Raw genomic sequence first — 21,846 nt, 5'->3', positions numbered from 1 at the left:
CGTGTCGGCACGAGCCCTGCTTGCCTTCATGACTCGGCATCGCTCCACCCCGCTGCCTCTTCGCAAGCCACGTCAAGCTTTCGAACGGGAAGTGTGTTAAACGGCTCGCAATCTTCCCAGTGTCCTTGCGAAGAGCCTATGGCCGGAGCACGGTGCTATGTTACATCACCGCTCGCTGCACCCAAACACTTGACTCCCGGCAAGCTGATACTCCCGCTTAGTACGGCGGCTTTGTCACTTCGCCCACCGTTCTTCCCAAAGAACCCCAAGGTGTGGTTTTGCAAGATGGAGCGTTTCTTCGACCTCTATGGTGTCACGTGGAAGCAGAACCATTACTTCCTGATCCGCTGCCTTCCATCGTGGCCTCCAGCTCGCCAGAACCTGGAGCACGGCTTTACGACGGGCTCATGGCCTTTCTCCTTGCGCGCTCCAGTCGGTTCCCCCAACCACCCGCGCCAGACTTGAGCCTTGCCTCACGGATGTCACGGTCTTCCTGCCTAGCACCAGCCTATCTACAACGACAGCGTTGCAGTGCAGCAACGATGCCACGACAACGATGGCCCCGTCATGCCTCACGGGCCACAGGGATGCGGCAGCGTCTAGAGGAGACTGTACCCGCCACCGCTACAGGAAACCAACCCCCACAGCACCTGCGCTGCCTCCACACCTTACTGAACCACCAGGCTGGGCTTTGAAGCAACCGCATTTTCCCCCTTTCATGCAAACGTCTTCTTTAGACATGGGGGAGACCTTGGCACCCAGCACACCATGCTCGGACACACGTATTGAGGTGCCTGTCAAAGACGCTGTTGTCCCGCGCATTGCCCCGGCCTGCGAGGTAGCTGCAGCGACCACTTCACTGAAGTCGTCCCACGGTATCCAATCGTTTCCTCTCTCCACTTCTCAGTTAGAGGACAAGTGTAGCACACCTCAGGGATTGCAGAACGCCACGAGGAGACGCTCATTATGATACCCACCATTCCCGATCCTGCGCTAGCGCAGATGAGCGTTCAGCCTGGAAAACAAGTGGCACGCGCTACGCTAACCTGTGCTCGCCATTATCAGCCAACCCCCAAAGCCGCTGCTGGGCTGTCGCGGGCATCGCGGGTGCTGACCACGGCTCGCGCCATCACACGGCAAAGGCGACAGGTCAACTTCACAGCACGCGCCCATCAACGTGTCTTACGCGCTTTGCAAAGTACAAGGATCACTCACATAAGAAAAGCGCCTCGACTGTTGACAGCACGCCGCACCCAGCGCTCGGGCGACGCTTGTCGCAGGCTGCGGCATGATGTGCTCTCAACGACCTTGCTAGCTTTGCCATCACTGACTTTGGACCGGCCGCACCGCCGCCGCCTATGCAAGCTACGCGCCCGGATGAGTGCGCTGCGTTTCGCGGGCACCCTACCTCGCTGGCCACCATATTCAATTGCTCCTGCATGGCAGTCAGCTTGTTTCCGCCTGCGACTGCAACGAAACTCCCAGTGTAGGCCTTCCGAAGCTATTACCTCCCCCGGACGCTCCCTCAACGCCGACCAGGACTGCCCCTCTTTCGATTCCTATGGTTTGACCTCGAACTGGCCACCGAACATTTTGTGACCACGAACGCACATAAGCACATAGTTCTCCACCTCGTCTGGCTGTTTTCCACCAAGTTGATATTTTTCAGTTTATGTACATATATCTTCTGCCGCCTTTTTCCTCTTTTTTCATGCGCATTTATTTACCACACTATTACATCACTCAATGCGGGCTAGGGGGGAGCCCTGTACGGGCATCATCATCGCTTTCGGTGGCGCCCTATCATCATCGTTATTGGAGATGATGACGCAGCACAGAACATCATGGCCTCCGCCCTGCTCGGCCGCACTCCACGAATGCTCCCTGATTCTCGGGAAAATGTTGCCACCACAACGCAACTGTAAATAAATGCAGGCCCTGCGCACCGTCTCATCGGCCGCCTACAAGGGCAATGCAACCCACCGAGGCCTCCACACACTACGGTGCAAAAGCGAAGGCAAAGCGCTGCGCACGCCGTCCACGGAAAAATTGGCCGAGTATCTGCCCTGTTCGTTGCAAATGTCATTGAAAGACGATAGTCGTCTGGCGCCCCGGCCAAGTAAATGCCTCCCTTCTCTTTCCCACTTACCTCTCATGCTGTTCCTCTTCCGTCGCGCTCATCGCAAAGTAAACACTCTAGAAGTTTGCTCAAGTCAATTTAAATTTACCGCGTTTCCCTGCTCCAGGCCGGGTGCCGCGATGCAAGCGCTGCCGTACAGCGGAGACGCGCGTCAATCGAGGCACCCTACAACAACGTTTATAGAACCAGGTTGTCCTGCTTCACGAGCGTTCCAAGCGGAACGTGGAAGCTATCTAGTGGAACATTTCGTTGCTGCTGCCGTTTGGTTTTTTCAAGTGCAGTAGCGCGGACAACAGAAGGCGACGGTTTTTTGCTGTTGATGGAGTATTTTATTGGCTATCGCGAAAACCCAAAATCATAATTTTTTAAATAAAGAAACTATGCAAATGTTACTCATGTATTGATTTTCCGCCTTATATTTATGTAATGGCTTGTTCTTGTTCAACAATGTTGGCAAGTATGAGCATTAACACCGGACTCACACAGATTTTACTGATGGTATATAAGACTAAAGCGCCGTTTCTCTTTACTTTCGCCGGGTGGCTGAATCGAGTCACAGACAGACAGACCAAAATGTTTGCATTTAAGTAAGCCAATAAACACTCTCGTCTTTAAATGAACAAGAAAACGAAGACAGACGGTGTTGGCTTGTAGTGGATTCAAATGGGTCTGGTGCGTGCTGCCAACAGATCGCGAAAGGACCAAGACTATAGCTGTCGATGAGAATTGGGTGTATCATCGCACGTTTTAGGCAGCAATTTCGGTATTCGATTGTGACGCGAGGGTTAACTTCAGACATCAAAAATTGGGAAACTCACGTTATAATCGAGTAAGTACGGTAACATGGCGCGGTAACACACTTGCAAAAAAACAAAGCCGATCATAAAATATAGTTCGCGGCTATATCAACAATGCATGGTTCGCTGGAAGGGTGCAGGAAACGTACTACTTCTGCTTACACCCTCCGGGAGCGTATAGGCATTTGCTAGTCAGCGCAGCCAAGCGACGCACGGCGCCATCTAGGGCATGTTTGAAGCTATATCTACGTGCTTGTGGCCGAGGATTTCATCGCTCAGAACCGTTTGGCCTCGTAGTGTAGTTGCTGCGCTCCTGCATAGCAAACACCGAAACCCCGGATCAAATTCTGTTACCGCTGGTTTTTGAAGCAAAACTATACTAATCTTGTCCCGCGGTTTTGCCACGGACGCAAGTTCACCTTCGTTTGACCGAAGCTGCGTCACACCCATTAGCACATTACGTGACTCGCCGGGCCCGATTTCAGTGCTGCGCACAAGGCCTAGTTTTCAGTTAGTTCCGCTCAAGTGAGCGGAGGCGGTTGCGGCGGGAGCGGCCGCTCAGTTGATAGGCAGCCGGCCACCCCCGAAAACACGCGTGTGTTCGAGATTGTAGCACGTGCTAAAAATCCCCAGGAGGTCGAAATTAATCCGGAGTCCTCCACTACGGCGCGCCTCATCGCCTGTGTAGCGTCGGCGCATTAAACGCCATAATCAATCATACCACTAATAGCATTTACAACTCCGTCTGCGATGTGCAACATTGCCACCTTCCCTTTCTTTTTTCCCTTGCGATATGCATATATTTTGCTTTATGCCTTTTTCATGCGGATATATTTGACCTGACTAATTATTCTTTGTTATCTTTGTCGCGACCAAGTATATTTAGCCATGTTATAAGAGTTCTTGTGTATTTTGGCGCATGTGTCCTTTTCTGTGTACTCTGTACTCTGTTTACAATGTTGCGGCGATTGAGAGTAAGTGAAGTTCATAAATAAATAAATAAATAAATAAATAAATAAATACTAATGGCGTATTCGGTTGGGCGTTTACAAGCGCTTTGGAGTGCTCTGAAAAGCGGCCGCGCCTTCGGTTGGTAGAATTCGAGCGCTCGAACTACCTTCGGTTTGTTCTTTCGGAGCGCCAGCCTCCGACTCGGAGCGCTCCCGACCACTCTGACTTCGAAGTGAGAGCGTGGCGCGGTCTGGCCAAGAGGATGGGTCACGTGACACAAAACGCCGTGGTTTACCCGGCGTCTTCCTGCGCTGGCTGCACGGTGGCGCTACAGGCGCGTTGCTCCGATATCGCCGATGCAGTCGGTTGGTACGCTGCCTCTCGCGCTTTGATTGCGAGCCGCCTTGGCATCTGGCGACTCCGAGCCAGAGGACCGGAGCGGCCAACCGAATACGCCATAAGAAAGAGCGAGCTGTTAAGATCGGAAGACGCCGGATGCGCGACCAGAACCATAAAAAGTGGCAGGATTTGGACGAATAGTACAACAAATACAGCTAAATCAAAGGTTAACCAAGTGAAACCAAGACTCAACCAGACTAAGCCAAGCTTTTGCTTTGCACATCCACGGTTAGCTGAGGTAAGCCGTAGCCATTTTTTTTTTCGTTTTTTCATGGTTTGTCACATCGATTATTATTTTTAAGACGGATATAATCTATTTATGACATCTTTATGCATTGTAAGCTACATTTCGCGTATTTTGATAACCTTTAGGTCAGTTTCAGCTACTGTTATTTGTACGCCCTTGTGCTTTTGCCTAATTATAGGTCGGTTTCGGCTATTTCTGTTCAATATTTTTAAATACCGTAGTTTCCATCCGTTTTAGATTCACTTAGCTGTTATTTATTTTAGTTGGGGTGGTTTTGCGTGTGTTTCTGCAGTTACATTAACCCCATAGCCAGCTAAGATAACGGCCGGCTGTGCTGACTAAGAAATGCATATAAGCCTGCGGGAACCACTAGAAAAATATAGATAGATTGACTGACTGATTGATTGTAGGGTTTAACGAACCGACGCAACGCGGGCAATGAGGCGCGCCGTAGTGGAGGGCTCCGGATTAATGTTGACCACCTGGAATCTTTAACGTGCGCCGAAATCTCGTACACGCGGGCGTTTTTACTTTTCGCCTCCATCAGAAAGGTGGCCGCCGCGCTCGGGAATCGAACCCGGGACCTCATCCTCAGCAGCCCAACGCCTTAGCCACGTAGCCACCGTGGCGGGCACCACTACAAAGGGTTCTTTTTTTCGGACAGTGCCTGAGAAAGGGGTCTGCAGTGAAAGCAAACTTGCCTTGGCAAGCATGTCGCATGACCTTCAAGAGATGTGGTTTCCTTGCGGGATGTATTATATTGGGAAGCGAATTATACCTGAAAACAAAATTAGGGCACAAATTTACTCTCGGTATATACTTACTTGGACGGCGCTTCTGAAGACCTAATTGTTGCTGGGCAAAATTGTGGGCAATAGTGACCCCCATGGCCGCCTTGCCGCTTTGGACATGCAGTTTAGACAAGAGCTTGCAGACGCTCATTGTGTAGCTGATGTGACGGGATGTTTGCGCTTACTGCGTGGATAATAAAGGTTGGTGCTTCAGTAGCGATTTCGTTTTAAAATAAGCAAGCAACGCTAAAATACCCCAAGATCACCCGGCATCTATAAATGCATAAAATTGGTCTTCATCGCTCTTATCTGATGCAAGCGTTGTGTACCTGAAGTCCGAATTAGTATCGCGGGTGTATGGCGGTCTAGCTGATCGCGCACTCTGGAATTAACAACTCACAATAACTAATGAACCATGTGAGGTCTGCCAAGCTTTTCAGCAAAATGACAAATTATAATTTTGCTTTAAGATGCAATAGACGTTATGTTGACGGAATGCCTGATCAATGATTCTTCGTGGAGCTTAACTCGCCGATGCTACACTTTTGCTAGAAGGCATGTCGTAGTGAAGGGCTCCGGAATAGTTTTCACCATCTGGGGCTCTTGAACGTGCACCGAAGTCTCGACACACAGGTGTCTTCGTTTTTCGCCTCCATCTGAAAAGCAGCCACCGCGGCCGGGAAACGAACCCGCGACCTCGTGCTCAGCAGCGCAACGCCTTAGCCACTGAGTCACTGCGGTGGGGAAATGCCTTACTATAGTAACTTTTAAAGACGATAGTCTTTGATGGGCTACTTCAAACCAGAAATTTTGGTCTGTCTGTATGTCTGTCTGTGACTCGATTCAGCCACTGGGCCCAAATGAAATCAAATTTGCGCAATATTCTTATATACTCACACAAATCTCATCGTCTAAGTCTGGTGTCAGTGTTCATACTTGTCCACATTGTTGAACAAGAACAACACATTACGCAAATAAAAGGCAGAAAATTAATACACAAGGGATATTTACAGGGTTCCTTTAGAAAACAAAATCATAGATGCTTGATATTTGCGAAAAGAAACCCTACGTCTACTGCAGAAAAAAAATTTCACACAGTCGCCAGCTGTCGCCCGCGCCACTACACCTTCTGTCGGCATTTTAATAATTCAAGCGGCAACAGTTACGAAAGGTTCCACTAGATAGGTTCCACGTTCTGCTTGGAACGCACGTGCACTAGGGCAACACGGTTCTATAAACTTTGAAATAGGGCGCCTCGATGCTCGCGTGTCTGTGCCGTACGGCAGAGCTGGCATCGAAGGACCCGGCCTGGAGCAGTGAAACGCGGTAAATTTAAACTGACTTGAGCAAACCTTTCGCGTGTTTGCCTTGTGAGGCGCGCGACGGAAGAGAAGCTGAGGGAGGCGTTCACTTGGTAAACGTCGACAAAGACTATCGTGTTTTGTAGACATTTGTGATGAAAGGAGCAGATACGTGGCCCTTTTTATTTCGTGGTTTTGTTTACGGGGAAATATTTTTCACTTTGTGAAAAGAAGGGAAATTGAGAAACGTCAATTATACCATCTCCAAATAATCAGCCTCGAATAATTTGGGCACAGCAATATTGATAAGAATCGAACAGCATACGGTGAAGAATAAAACTTGCTGCACTGAAAGAGAAACACGCATGCAGGTAGAGACAGCAACGGCATTTACGAGCGTTGTCATGCCGTGTCTATCTTTAGCTTCGTCTTTGATCCGTGAAGTTTGCAACAAATCACTACAAATCAGTCTGCCCAACCAGTTCTGTAAAAGAGAGGGTGTGTGGGCTCGTTATTACACGTTGAATAAGTGCAGGTGAGTTGTGACTATGAAGTCATTCAAATCACATTCATTGCTCCTTTTTATACTCGCAGGGCCAATAATTGATGTACCACCAACTGCAGAAGCACTGAACGAAACCACCGTAAACGTGTCTTTCAATCCTGTGGACTCAGATGGGGGTCCGGTAACGTATGTATCTACCACTACGGACACTTAACGACTGTGTTTGTCTGGGTGAAGCTTACACATATCATTTTACATGTGTTTTCAGAGCGTACTATCTGCTTGTAGTCCAGAAAGTGCACGAAGTCGTTGCGCCAATCAAAATCGCCAACTGTAGTGCTTCGGCAGCCACCGGTCTTGCCTACTACGTCGCAGCCCGGTTCACGCCCGATGAACTCAGCGGCTCTTCTCACTTCATCGTTGGGACAGGTGGTGTCAACGGGGAATTCGAAAATCCCCCTCTCGAAGCAGGCACGCAGTACAGTTTTGGTTGGGTAGCCGAAACAAACTTATCGGGCGTAAGTACTTTGTTATCCAAACGTTTTTGTATGAACACTTGGTTTAGGCCCGGTTCGTGTGTTTCGAGCACACAGAAAGGCTTGCCGTGGATGTGTGTCCGGAGCGCATTAATGCACTTGCTCTCGGGCTAAAGCACGCGAGCACACCAACCGAGAAGCTTATGCATGGAAGAATACTGAAGCAGTTTCGCAAGTGCGTGTGCAGTGTATACACTAGAATAAACATTAGCATCAGAGTGCCAGATTCGGCTTGGGCACCATCGATGTGTGTGCAGTAGTAGTTTCCCGAGCCGTGGGTCATCGCCTGTGTGAAGGTGATAAAGTATAAAAAGGACGCCTTGTTGGAGTAATTAAACGACAGCCTTTCTTGGGGTATTTAAACGAGAAGAGTTTTGTCTGTCTGTCTGTCTGTCTGTCTGTCTGTCTGTCTGTCTGTCTGTCTGTCTGTCTGTCTGTCTGTCTGTCTGTCTGTCTGTCTGTCTGTCTGTCTGTCTGTCTGTCTGTCTCCTTCATTCGATTTATCACGAGAGGAGCGAGAGGGGTGGAAGCACGTGGGTGGTGGAAGGAGCACAGCAGAAAGGGACTTGCATGGCAGGAGCAACACAATACTTTAGTATTGCATTTGCAGCGAAGCGACAAAATAAGGGGTCAGTTTTACCGGATGAACATAGTCGCCAATGTTCATCCGGACAGCACTGGATACGATCTAAAATATTACCGAGAAGTACATTGAACGTGACTGTAAAAAACTCCCAAAGGCATAAATACCGAGTACGGTTGTTGACATTCGCCAACCCATCCAGCGCGTTTGTAGTTTTGGAGATTGAAAGCTAAAGAAATGGCTGAGCTTGCACTAGTGGTGAAATGCCGGAGAAACAAGAGAGCTAGCGGCCCGTCTCCCTTCGTCGGATACCAAGCTGTTGCACGTCAGATGGAGTTGCAAACTTACCGCTTCAAGTTCTCCATCAATGAAAGTCCCGGATAGTTTTGTCCGCAGGCTTTCACATCTTTCCTAAAGTAGGCCGTGTTAGCGCGAGCTAGAACCCAAGGCAACCGGCTTCGTGAAATCGAAAGCTGTAGCGCCAACTCAGCGTCTGTGCTCCCCACATCAGGCGCGAACGCACGTGAACTGACGAGGAGAAGAGCACGCGAGGATCTCCCCGAGGTCGCTGGGAGAGTGTTCTGGAAGTTCGAGTTGCCGACGCTTTGACGCTCCTCAGGAGGCACACGCTCACGTGCACTCGGATGGGCTGAGTTTTCTGGTAACGCTCGACGGCGCAACTAAAAGCTTCAACAGCTGTGATGTTAAATGACAGGTTCCAATGCCGACATAGTTGGGGTTTATAGCCTCAATGCCATCTTGCAGCTGACCAATGTTTTGCCGGTGAGCATTACCAGCTAAATTACCATTACACATTGGAGAGCGTTCTTTAGTGTGCCGCTCGCAGCCGACATCAAACACTGCGAGTAAGTTAGAGAAGGGTCGGGGAGAGACATCTTGAACGTGCAGTACACCCTCGTTTTAACAAAGTTGCTGCATTCGAAGTGTTTCACGGTCCTTACTGCAGTGAAATGAAAGCATACCAACTCCGCTTTTAACAAAAAAATCGCTTATTACTAGACAGCGAAATTTCGGTCTTGATGAATTCGTTGTAACGAGTATTTACTGTATTTGCTTTTGTTGACAAATTGCGTTCAAACTTGTCTATAAGAAGTGAACTGGAGTTCCACACCCGGAACCTTTACCTACTAAACCTGTTACGTCACACGCCAAATTTTATAGGTCTCCTTGAAGATTATTAGTACCAATAGAGACTGATGTCTGGCATTGGTAGCGCTTCTAATCACACGAGAAATACTAGAGCACATTATGAAGTCGAACGTACGCCAAAGGGATTCCCACATCAACCCTCTTATTCAACGTCGTTTAGAAGACTTGTAGCTCTGGCTGTTAAAGCGGTAATTTGCTTTTCAGATAACGTTGCAGAAACGCGACCTATCGGAGTCTAGCAATGAGTTTGTGTTCTAAACTCGAATTCAGACTGCGGATTTACTTAGCAATTTCTGGGAAGGATATAAACTGCACAAAATGTCTTTGATAAGAATAAAAAATTCTCAAAATTCTCGATGTTAAGCGTATATTTTCATTTAGGTTTCCCTTTCTTGATGCGAAAAACATTTTGTTTCCCCACAGGAAACCTTGTACGGTTACAGGCTGACGCCACCCATCATAGGTAAGTTATTTTGGAAAATTTCCCTACAACATTTCTGTTGAACACTAGCCTCAATGACTAAAATTCCACACGTGCGCCGCATGAAAAAAACTGTGGGTTTACGGTTTCTTGAGAGAAGATTTTTCCTTCCAGCAGTTGCGGTTTTCATAGTAAGTGAATACTGTGCAAATTTTTAAATTGAATATAGGTGCATTATCATTTACTTGCGACGCCCCAAACAGTCCCATGCTATTAGTAGCCCATTTAATAGAAAACAATGACCTGCCTTTAATAATCGTCTCTTGGATTAGTCGTGCTTTGATGACTAAGTATTAGTTAAAGAACCGAGGCGAGCACCGCGGGACGTGGGTGAATCTTTAATGGCGGATGGAACTACAATGATGGTGATAGCACTATTTGGAGGCAGCTGCTAATGACTACCTATTCTTCTATGTTTCTGATAATTTCTACATCTTCCCGGACGGTAGGGCAGTTGTAAGGGTATGTAGTGGTGGCCATACTCCCTGTATGGCCTACCATCTTGTATGGGCATGCGCCGACCACCCCAACCACCTCCCTTCCCCCACCCCGGAGCAGTGGGAGTGCGGGCTGACCAGCTCTCAGCTCTGGACTCATAAACACCTCATCTTCCGGACTAGAGCAGCTGCAGTGGCTCGCGGCTTTCTGAACTTAGAAGAGGCCACCCACCTTTTTTTTATTTTTTGTCGGTTTCAATAAAAACGTTTTTTCACAACCACCACCTCCCTGCCACGCGGTAAATGGAGGAGGATACTGATTATGACGTGAACTAGAGCAATTTTCAGCGGTCATCAACCACTCGTATACATTTTAACACTTTCATCCGAGGTCACGTAATCAATTCAATGTGGCAACAGTCCATATGCTGTCCGTGTTCGCCACATCATGGTAGTCTATGGAGTCTTCTGCTTCCATCTATGTTTGAAGCGTCTGTGCCGCATTCGCTTTAAGGGGTCAGACCAGTTTATGCGGAGAATCTGGACCATCATGTGTCCTGGCGGTGGTCGCGCAAGCTTTATGTGGCATGTGCGGCGGATCGATGGTATCACAAAGCAGGTCACGTACCGGCCGCACCTTTCCATGTCTTTAACGATCTTGAGTTTTCGTGGAGACTTGTTTAGGGTGCTTGCACCTGCTGATTGTAGGGCTGCCTGTATTCGCCAATCTCTCCGTCTTGATTTCGACTTTGGGATCTTCAAATCGTCACAGTTTCCATTGACCAACACAATCACATCCAAACCCGACGTTCCACCATAGCAACATGTATCTAAAGGGTCCGGGCATGAGTTTCGGTCGATCTCACGATTGTTCGGAAAGGGATGCTTCGTTCGCCTTCGGTAGTGCCTGTTGGCCTTCATGATGTTGATCGTTGAGCACCGAACGTGTTTTCGTGTCATGAAAACCATTCAAATCCGATTACTCTTCCAGGGACTCTACCGCGTTGTCGTAGCTACTAGAGCCCTATTGGAGTTACCAGCGCCAGTTCATTGTTCAGAGTGTGTACTGTGGAGAAAGCTGTTTCCAATCCGTCATCTGGGCCCAAAACAGTAGCAGTTGTCACCTCTTTTTCTTTTATTGCATTCACTCCTCATTTAGAGGAAGCGTCTCGTTAAGTGGCCTGTGGCTCTTCACGTTCATTGAAAAGTGTCACCAAATCACTCTGCCTGCTGGGAGAGTCATTGCTCTCCACTGCCGCATCATTGTTGTTGGAGATGCCTGTCTGTTTTTCCGGTGCTATTGTTGCGATGTGATTGTTGGAATGGGTTTGCAACTCTGGAAACAATCTGTTCATTTTAAATTTGGTTAACAGGATAGAACCTTCGAATTCGTTTGCGATTTCCTATTATTCGGTTAAATGATTCATATCAACAAGTTTTTTGATATCGCTGTCAAGCTTCTTTAGAATATCATGTGTTTTGAGTAGGCTTATCTTCAAGAAAATGAGCTTACAGATTGATGGTGAATCGGCGCAGATTTCAGTTATGATCTCTTCAGTCAGTCCGGTTACGTTATTGTGCATGAGGCTTCGTCTGTGGCAAAGGGCTTCCAGGTCCATTTTCGACGTCGTTAATGACTACGTGGTCGTTGAGATGGATCGAGATCGGTAGAAGGTCGAAGCCGTTGTCGTTGACTCACTGATTTCCGCTAGGAGTCCGCCAAGAATCGGTAAAAGTCGTTAAGGGCATGGTTTTCGGTACACGTTTGGTGCGCCCTCAATTCCTTGGGTTTTCTTCGCGGACGCTTGCGGTCAAGGGTCAGGAGCAGGAGACTAGTGCCATCGCAGCCGAGTCACTCACGTCATCGTTGATGGCGGTCTGCACACTCCGTTCTTCAACTGTGTAGATCTCCCCATCCTGGTCACGGCACCATTTTGTTAAAGAACCTAGGCGAGGACCGCAGGACGCGGGTGAATATTAATGGCGGATGGAACTATACAATGATGGTGATAGCACTATTTCGAGGCAGCTGCTAATGGCCACCTCTTCTTCGTTTCTGATGTTTTCTACAGATTTTCGTTTTATTTTCATAGGTTTCCCATTACAAATAATAACATATGTAAACGTAACCTACCAGCAGAAAGTTACGACCACTATTTACAAGACTGCCCAATAACAAACAAACACAGAGAACAACTTCTTAATAGCCATAGAAATTATCTCAAAAGAAGAAAATCACAGCTTATAAAACATACAAAAACATTAAAAATTTTAGAAGAAATTACAATATTAATTAACGCTAATATTCAAGAATACTAACCCCTGAAATATTTTGTCACAATTTCACAAACACGCAGAAACAAAGTCAGCGGCAAATAACGCAATATTATACTTTGAGACCTTTTGTATTTAACTGTGATCTGTAATGAGTCATTTTCTGCGTAATTATCTTGTTTTATTACCTTTTACATTTTTTAAATTTAATTTGTTTAATTTACCCGTAAATTTAAATTATTTAATTTACCCGTTATACCTCGGTGGAACGGGAAGGGTTTTAGTTCATGAGCCCGTTTAATAAAGAAGTATTCACCTTACATGCATTTATTATGCAGCAATTTCTCGCCTAGGTCCAAAGAACTGGCGCGAACAGCGCACATGCCTACTCCGCGTGGAGGAAAATGCATGAGGTGTACGCCAGTGATTCTGAAAGGGCGTTGAAAAATCAACCATGTGCAAAGCCGAAAGGCTGCAGGTCTTACCTAACGGCTAAAGAGGAACTCATAGGGGCCCTGCAGACAAGGCACTGGTTTGGTTCATTCGACAGGCTGCCTCGTTCGAATCGTACTGACACCACTTTTAAAGTACACTTCGCTCGAATGCGCTTTATAATTAGGAAGAAAAGGAATGCCCATGCGACCCACTAGCTCATTTCCCGCAACAGAATCCCTGATGTCATATCCCGAGCTGTGCGATTGGCTGAGGCCGACAAAACCAAAGGCAAATTAGGCAGCGCTCATAATAAAGATTCCCGAACGAGCTATTTGCGCTTAAATGTAATGCATATTCATTTTACAGCAGTAAGAATGGTGGGGTAAAGTGGAAGTTACGAAAATACACGTAAACTTAGAAGTACCGATGCGCAATTCTGTTGGTACTGGGGGCGCACTATGCTTGTTTTAGCTGCGCAGGAGTGCGCCGCTTTGGAGGTTTCTTACACGACACTGACCGATTGGCGTAAGCGGCGGTGTCTTACATGGCCCTGTTTGTCGAGCATACCCCATGTTTGGGCAAACGAAGGTGCAAATGCGATGAAAAACCCATCCACGGTGGACAATTAACGAACCGTTTCTCAGTATGGCAGCGCCATCTTGGTGGACTGACGGTAACCAAGGCTGCAGAGCTGTGGCCTCCGCGATTTGCGCCGGCGGCGCGCCGTTGCTCCGGCCGTCCCATTCGGTGCGGAAACAAAGGGAGCGGTGTAATTTTGCTAACTCCGAAACGCGCCGCGAGGCGGCGTCGTTAGCCTAACGTTGAACCGAGGCTCCTCTGGCTGACGCTGCCTGCGCTTTGAGTTGTAAATCAGCCTTCGTTGTCGCGTCTTCGTGCTAGCAAACTCTCAATATGTGGTCTATGTATTTTGACTGAATCCTGCAAGTACAAAGTTGTTTAACGTACGTTGTTTAACACCCACGATTGCCTTTGCACGCAGCTTTAGTGGTCGTTTGCTTTAAAGGTGAATCCCATAGCCCAGGGTTCTGTCATCTCGGGCAGAGTAAATGCCAGCGTGCTGAATTCTTTTTTCGCTGTTACAGCATTTTCGCGCGATATCGCTGCGCAAAAACATGCTCTTTCTGCCTTTTAAGTTGTTTCGAACGCTCTGGGTATCCGTTGTGTGTGTGCGTGTGCGTGTGCGTGTGCGTGCGCGTGTGCGTGTGCGTGTGCGTGTGCGTGTGTATGTGTGTGTGTGTGTGTGTGTGCGTGCGCGTGCGCGTGCGTGCGTGTGTGTGTGTGCGTGTGCGTGTGCGCGTGCGCGTGCGCGTGCGTGCGTGTGTGTGTGTGTGTGTGTGTGTGTGCGTGTGCGTGTGCGTGTGCGCGTGTGCGCGTGTGCGCGTGTGCGCGTGTGCGCGTGTGCGCGTGTGAGTGTGTGTGCGTGTGTGTGTGTGTGTGTGCGCGCGTGTGCGCGTGCGCGCGCGCGCGCGAATGCACGTGCGCGAAAACAGCGTAATACCAATAAGCTCTCGTGTATTGTTTATAGGCAGGCGAGACTACGATAGTCAAATAATCGGTTAGGCTTCCACGGGTACGAATCAATCATTTTTTTGCGTTTTATTTAATATGCTTAGTTGTTTCAAGTACCTACTGCAATCTCGGTACCAAATTATTTGCCGTGAGAGAAAAAGTCATATGGTATTCCGCGATGCCTTTCATATCGCCATGGTCTCTACATATGTATTTTTTCGAAAGGCTGTTTCTGGATTTCTAGATTTGCTGGGGTAATATATTCTGCACGTAATTTGTTGGGATGACATATTAAAAGCATTATTTTTTCGGTGAGCAGTTAAGCTGATCATTAATATCTGTATGCACAACATCGGCTGTAAGTAAGTTGTTCGGATTATCAGTGAATAAACACATCAAGTGGAGGACTATACCAATCGTGACTCGGGTAAAGATTTTTATTACATTACATAGACCACGTCCATGTATGGTAGACTGAACGCCTCTCTGTACGTTTGTATATGCAAGCATGCATGCCAATAAACGGCACCAGCACGTTTAATCTGCCTATTGCGGAAGAAATACCGATAGCCATTTGGACAGCATACACTTCAGATGCTGAAGTATACGACGTCTCTGTTAATAGTATCGCGGTAAAAGTTATGCCAAACATTTCAAGTGTTGCCATGTCATCTACTTTATCTGTCGAAGACCGCACGTTTAAAGGAGAAAAAAGGAAAAGACATAGGGGGTATTTTCGTGTTTACTTAAGGTTGGATTTCGGTCGGTTGAGTTCCCATAATTTGATTCTTGCTCGGAACGACCGCAATATGCGTTCCCTGCGTTCCAAACAACATGTACGAGATTTTCAGAAATAAAACCGGAAAACGTGTTGTGTTTTGGAACCATGCGTGACTGTAGTACAAAAAAGAATACTGCTGTGCAATGAATTCACTAATGCATCACCCCGGGCATAGTCTACGTCGAAAATTCAAAGGCACCAGTAACTACCCTAATGGCACCAGCAACTACTTCTACCTTTCTCCTGCGTTGGTGTGCGGTAGCTTTTTTATTATTAAACGGCGCACACAGGCTGCGAAGGCCGAGTTTTTGTCCTCTGCGCCCGCCCGCGTCAGGGAAAGCGACCTTAGGTTACGCGCGCCGCCGTGGTGCGGCAAAAAACGCGGCCACGCCCCCGTTTCAACTTACGCTCTCTTCGGGCGATTGGGACGGCCGGAGCAACGCCGCGCCGCCGGCAGCAAATCACGGAGGCCACGGCAGAGCCTAACGATGCACTGAAAGCATAGAGGCTGAAAGTTCGTTTCAACAGTTCGTTCCCCCCTTGTGACTTTATAGCAGACGTCACGAAAACCCACGATTTTGCGGGAGAATCAAAATTTTATCCTAAATTAATTATTTCGTAGTGAATACGGCATCCTTTTCTGCCGGATAAGCGATGGGGGCACTATAAAACACGAAATCTTTCCAGTACATCAAATTTTGGCTCATCACTCCTTTAAGCTGCTTTCAACGTGCGGCAGGGTCACACCACAAAAAGATTTTGAAAAAGCAGAGGCAGGTACCTTTTTATGCGTACCTATATTGTAGGGAACAACTCCGGTGAGAGATATAGTAGTTCAAATTAAGTAAAATAAATGAAATTCAGCTGGGAATGAAAGCGTCCCAATTAGAATTACGAGAATACCCTTAACTGGATGGAGGGACGAGCTAAATTAAATGCGAATAACAGATTGGGACATCGCCGAGCAGGAGTAGCTAGAGATCTAGGCGAGAGAGGTTTTTGTCCTGGAGTAGACTTAGGCTGAATGTAATGAAATTATATATGGTGTACAGTCATGAAAATGAAACGCGAACAGGAAAATGTGAACCTGAACACACAAATAGCGCTATTTTCCTTCATGCGAGTCAAATTGACGCGTGACCCAATTGCAGTAACAAAATGTGAAAATGTGGCTTTCCAAGTACACCAATACGCACCGTTATTGGACCTCCATAAACTGTATTCCTGCGCGTGTTGTGGTTCATATGTTCGTGTTCGTATTTCATTTGTCCATGACTGTACTTGCAAGGTCTGCGATAGGGATGATGCAATATATTTCCTCAGTGCCCCCCCCCCCCCCCGGTGATTAAACCATAGTAGGTGTGGTATGCCTCCATCCAGTCGCCATCCCTTTAATTCACAAATATGTCCAACCCGGTAGTGAGATTCTGATCAGCGCTGGGTCTATCTCTAAAGCACGTACAACTAAAATAATGGTGCGGATTTCCAAAAACGACAAAAGAAACGTTGGCGGTCGCGGGCTTTTAAAGGTGAATAAACGTTAGCGATTATGTGGGGGAGGCGGAAAGTATGCAGACAAAAATTGCTAGATAGACAGTGATGAACATGCCCATGCAAATCCTTACAAATCACACACACCGAAAAATAAAGCGGCGGTACCCCGCAAAGTGCAAAGCTAGACCCAATGAAAACGAAACAGTAGAGTTTCAATTTTCCCGTGGACTTTTTTAGATGCAACGCATCTCTTTACTCGCCTTGTCCCGCGTCGTTGTCGCTGGCGTAGTCCGCATCCCTCCCCCATTCTCCTTGCCGCGGCAGCTGCGCGCTCCGCCGCTCTCACCGCAGCGCCATCTGTGTGTCAGCGCGGTCAGCGGGCAGCTTGCGCTCGGCTGCGCTCGCTCCCGTCGCCGTGCCAGCTATGTGTTAGCGCGAAGCTTGCGCTCGGTTAAAACTTTACACCATCTTCCCGCGAGGGGATCCATGGGGTAGATGGGACGCATCGGGGGAGAACATGCTGCGTAAATAGGATACACAACAACAGCAATCCACACGCTGACATCGCTAACATAACGGAAACGCAACGGCGACCCCCCCATGCGTTGCATCTACTCCATGGTTCCCCTCGCGGGAAGATGGTGTAAATTTTTTTCCTCAGAACACTAAAGGACCCCATTGAAGCCATGGCTAATTAAAGTCATAGAAGTGTTGCGCCATACTGCTCTGAGCTGCCTTGATACTTTACCTTTAGTGAAAACACATTTTTTTTCTGCTTAGTCGCTTTGACCTTGCTTGCTTTTTGAAAAATACATGTTATAAGCAACGGTTGATTTGCTCGAGTCATTTTGACCTGTTGTATTCTGTTTTCAGTGGGCAAGGATGTGCTCAAGAGGGAAGCGATCGTTAGTTCCATTCAAAGCAACTGGCCCATCTTTGCTGCAGTTGCAGCCGGCGTTTTCGTAGTACTTTTAGGTACCACCACCAACGTGTGCCTGCGCCGAAGGTAAGCTTCTCCTAGACGCAGCTGGGGAATTTGAAGGGTCGTATCGTGTAAAAACCTGTCTGAGGTGAGCACCCACCGAAGTAGGCATTGCATTCCCACTCAGTTTGACCGATTGGCTTTACCCGTCTTCCTTACCCAAACTCGTTAACGGTGCCTGCTAACTGCTGTACGGAACTTCCTTGAGACATACGGCCTCTCTTTTAATTTCTTACCACTGCCTTAGAGCAATTATTTTTTTTCGAATTCCTATAGCCTATTCCAAAAGACGGGTAGGGTGCCCAAACAATCCTACCACTTCAAGGTACTCTTTCACAATTACGAACCTTATCCTTCGAGTTTCTCACCGAATATTTGGCCTCGAAGAATCAGATATTCTGCGCATAATCCCAGCCATCCGTACCAGCCGGATTGCATACATTGTTGCCTACTTAGCCGTAAAACCCTCCGGACAAAACAAACTGAACACCGTGATACGGCAAGCCTACAAAACCGCTCCAGGATTCCCCCGCACAATGGCAACAAACAAGCTACTGCCACTGGGCGTCCACAATACGGGAGTAGAAATCCAAGAAGCCCATCGAATTTCTCAATTGACACGCCTCCAACTCACCATCACGGGAAGAGCGACCCTCCGCCGGGTGGGGTATTCGACTCCGCAACAGCAAGACGAAAAGGTACGCATTCCCAGGGTTATTCGACAATACATCAGAGTGGCTCCAATACCACGTAACATGCATCCGACATATAAAAAGGCACGACGAGCTGCAAGGGCGCGCGCAATCTATGTGTAGTATGACCTCCTCCCCTTCACTCTCTATGCAGACGCCTTTACATACCCCCACAAATCTGCCCACCCTGCCAGTGTGACCGACGCCAACGGAAAAGAAATAACCCTCCTCACGACCATTACAAAATCGATAGAAACAGCTGAAGAAGTTGCTATCGCCCTAGCCGCGCCCACTTGCGAAGACTACACAGTTCTACTGACAGACTCCCAAGATGCATGTCGCACTTTCCTGATCGGACCAATATCCCTAACAGCATTGGCTATACTGAAACAAATTAAACTACTTTCAGGACTACACATTGTCTGGTCACCTGGCCACGAATCCCTCAAAGGCGTACACACCAGGCCCTTTCACAATAGGGGGATAACCTACAAGCTGACGACATCCTCAAGCCAACGCACCTGCAAAAATACGCCGACATACTCGCCCAGTACTTCCGCGGGCGCCACAAATACCCAGCACCTCTCCCACACCTATCCAGAACCAAAGCTACAATATTCCGACGACTACAAACGAACTCTTACCCCCCATACTCTACCACATGCAATGTGCCCCACCATTTACTGCCCACCTTGGAAATACTGCCCCACCTTGGCACCCTATATCATCTGATATGGGGGTGTCAACGAACTTCTAATCCCCAACCTACATACGTGAACTGGGTGGTACGGCTAGCCAGCTATGACCTCTCCTCCCAGAGTAGCCTGGTGGAGAGGGCCCGGGTGGCTAGCGCAGTCCAGGGAATCCCGGTCTCGAGGAAACCGCCCACCAGGTTGTTGCCCAGACAGCAGCACCTAAGGCTCGCCTATATAAAGATTATTCCTCCTCCACCTATATCTTTGAAAGGTCTCCTTGGACCCTGGCCCTCTCCATCGTCCCAGAGAAAAGTGTTGGTTGCTTTATTTGACTATTTACACGGAATCGGCCTCGCAGAGACAATTTAGAACTTTACGTGTGAGATCTTGTGGACTTTTAAGTCACGAGGCAAAGCCTCGTGTTTAGTTTTCTTTTAATCTCTTCTTTTCCCCTCTTCTGCCCTACTTCTTTTAGGACCTTTACTCCCTTCTCCCCATCCCCGCAGAGTAGCATGCAGGCGGGAACATGCCGGCAAACCTCTCTGCTTTCATCTAATAAAGAGCTCTCTCTCTCTCTCTCTCTCTCTCTCTCTCTCTCTCTCTCTCTCTCTCTCTCTCTCTCCTCCACCTCCTGCTCCTCCTCCTCCTACTCCTACGGCTCCTCCTTCTCCTCCGCCTCCTATAACTATTTTACTTTCCGCTGGACACGGAAATTCACCTAGGCGTAACATGGCGTTTTTGTACCATGTGTAAATAGAAATGCCTCTTGCCACTACCACCACCCGCCGGAGGCACTGCCAATCTCTGGGATTGACTAAGAACGTATCTGCCACTTGGCTGCTATACGTTTGCCGGGCGGGTCAGCAGAACTGCGAATCCTGGTGCACTATGTTAGCCGTTCTATTAGAGTGTGGAATTGTTCTGGCAACACCTCGGTTAAAGCAGTTAGCCCGCAACTGGAACCCTCGAAAGTATGTTCGAACCTCTACCACGTATACTGCTCTTAAAATGTGATCAGTTCATTACAATACTTACAAAGAGGGACGTGGAAAAATGAGGCGGCAATTTTCGAAATCCACTCTACAGAAAAGAACACGAAACAAGAAGATTAATTTTGCTTTCTACTGATTGATTGTGGGGCTTAACGGGGCGACGCTACACAGCCGATGAGGGGCGTCGTAGTAGAGGGTTCCGGATAAATTTTGACAACGAGGGTATCTTTGACGTGCGCCGAAATTTCGAACACACAGGCATTTTTGTTTTTCGCCTCCATCAGAAGAGCGGCTGCCGTGCCGGGAATCATACCTGCGTCCTCGTGCTGAGCAGCACGACGCCTTAGCCACTTAGCCACCATGGCGGGTCAGTTTCATATTGGGACGAATGTTTTAGAAACGTTGAGGGCCATCAATACAGCGCAGATAGAGAAGTCAAACACTTATAGGCACGCGTTATTCGCGCGTACTGCTTTTACACGTAGCTGTGAATCAGTATCCAAATTAGCCTAGTGTTGTGAGCTCGGCGTCGAGGTTCCAGTTCTCGCCTGGGGCGACATTTTTCCTGACGTAGGCGAAAAGCAAAAAATTGTCTGTGTGCAAGATTTCTGTGCCCGCTACAAGGTCTAGAGTAAAAAAAAACTTGTAGCCCTCTAGAAGAGCGCACCTGATAGCCGAGAGTTAGCCTACCTTTGTTGCATGAAGTTCTAATTTAGTTAAAGCATTTTTTTCTCAATATGGTTCTTAATGCATTGATGGCATGCGTAGTTCTGTGCTGACTCGAATACGAATCCCAGCGCACGATGTAGCAACGCATCCTTCTTTTTGTGGGGAAAAGACCTGGCTACGGTTTTGTTCAGCTGTAAAGCCACGGCAGGTGCGAGTACGTATAGGAGCCTAATCTAACTCCACTTTGCGCATCTTTCTGCACAACACTACTCGCATTCATCTTTGCCTTGAAACATCTTAACTCTTCTTTGCGTTCTACCTGAAAAAGTGTAGTATTGTATTTAGGTGTATTATTATACTAATCTGTTATCCCTGTTTTATTGGAATTTTATGTAACCGCATTTTCGCGTTTGAACTGTCTGTTTGCTATTGCCTGCTTTTCGTGTTGAATATGCGGCATGTTGTTCTTTGTTTGAGCAAGATATAGCACTTGTTATCTTTGTACTTTACGCTTGTCTAGATATGCCTTTACGGTGGATTTCTTGTCTCATTTTTTGTATGATTGTGTTCTTTTTTGGTGCCTTTTACAAATCTAGTTATTTTGCAATTTCTTCACGTGTAACCCCTCCTAATCAATCCCTGCCAGTGCCTGCAAGGTATTTTAAATAAATAAATAAATAAATAAATAAATAAATAAATAAAAAATAAATTAAATTATTATTTAATTATTAAAAGAACACTAGTATCTTCGTTTACAAGATCCCTACTCAGTGTTAGTACAAGGTTGGTTAGATGCAAGGTGAGCCTACGTCTTTGTTCCGACTCGAAATTCAGCAGAAAGTGACTTTCCACAATTATCATGACAGTGTGTTCAAGTGAAACCTAATGTCTGTACCTGTTTTTTAAAAGCAAACTTGCAACATCGCATTGAAACTCGTGGCGATAGTCACATCAGTTTTGATAA

General features: G+C 47.5%; 1 protein-coding gene across 3 annotated transcripts in view; it reads left to right on the top strand.

Annotated features, from left to right (window-relative positions):
* The window catches only part of LOC144162547 (receptor-type tyrosine-protein phosphatase T-like), a 90,986-nt gene that overhangs the window by 33,173 nt on the left and 35,967 nt on the right, over positions 1-21,846 (top strand). For all 3 annotated transcript variants that reach the window (XM_077693132.1, XM_077693131.1, XM_077693133.1), the window contains 4 exons: positions 7,221-7,317; positions 7,400-7,649; positions 9,844-9,883; positions 17,726-17,858. In XM_077693132.1, coding sequence (XP_077549258.1) covers positions 7,221-7,317; positions 7,400-7,649; positions 9,844-9,883; positions 17,726-17,858 — 520 coding nt within the window. The remainder of the gene's footprint in view (positions 1-7,220; positions 7,318-7,399; positions 7,650-9,843; positions 9,884-17,725; positions 17,859-21,846) is intronic.

This window comes from Haemaphysalis longicornis, unplaced genomic scaffold (assembly GCF_048455015.1).
Source record: "Haemaphysalis longicornis isolate Haplotype H1 unplaced genomic scaffold, Haemaphysalis longicornis Haplotype H1 scaffold_12, whole genome shotgun sequence".
Taxonomy (NCBI): Eukaryota; Metazoa; Arthropoda; class Arachnida; order Ixodida; family Ixodidae; genus Haemaphysalis; species Haemaphysalis longicornis.
This window is presented reverse-complemented; position numbering and strand designations above follow the sequence as displayed.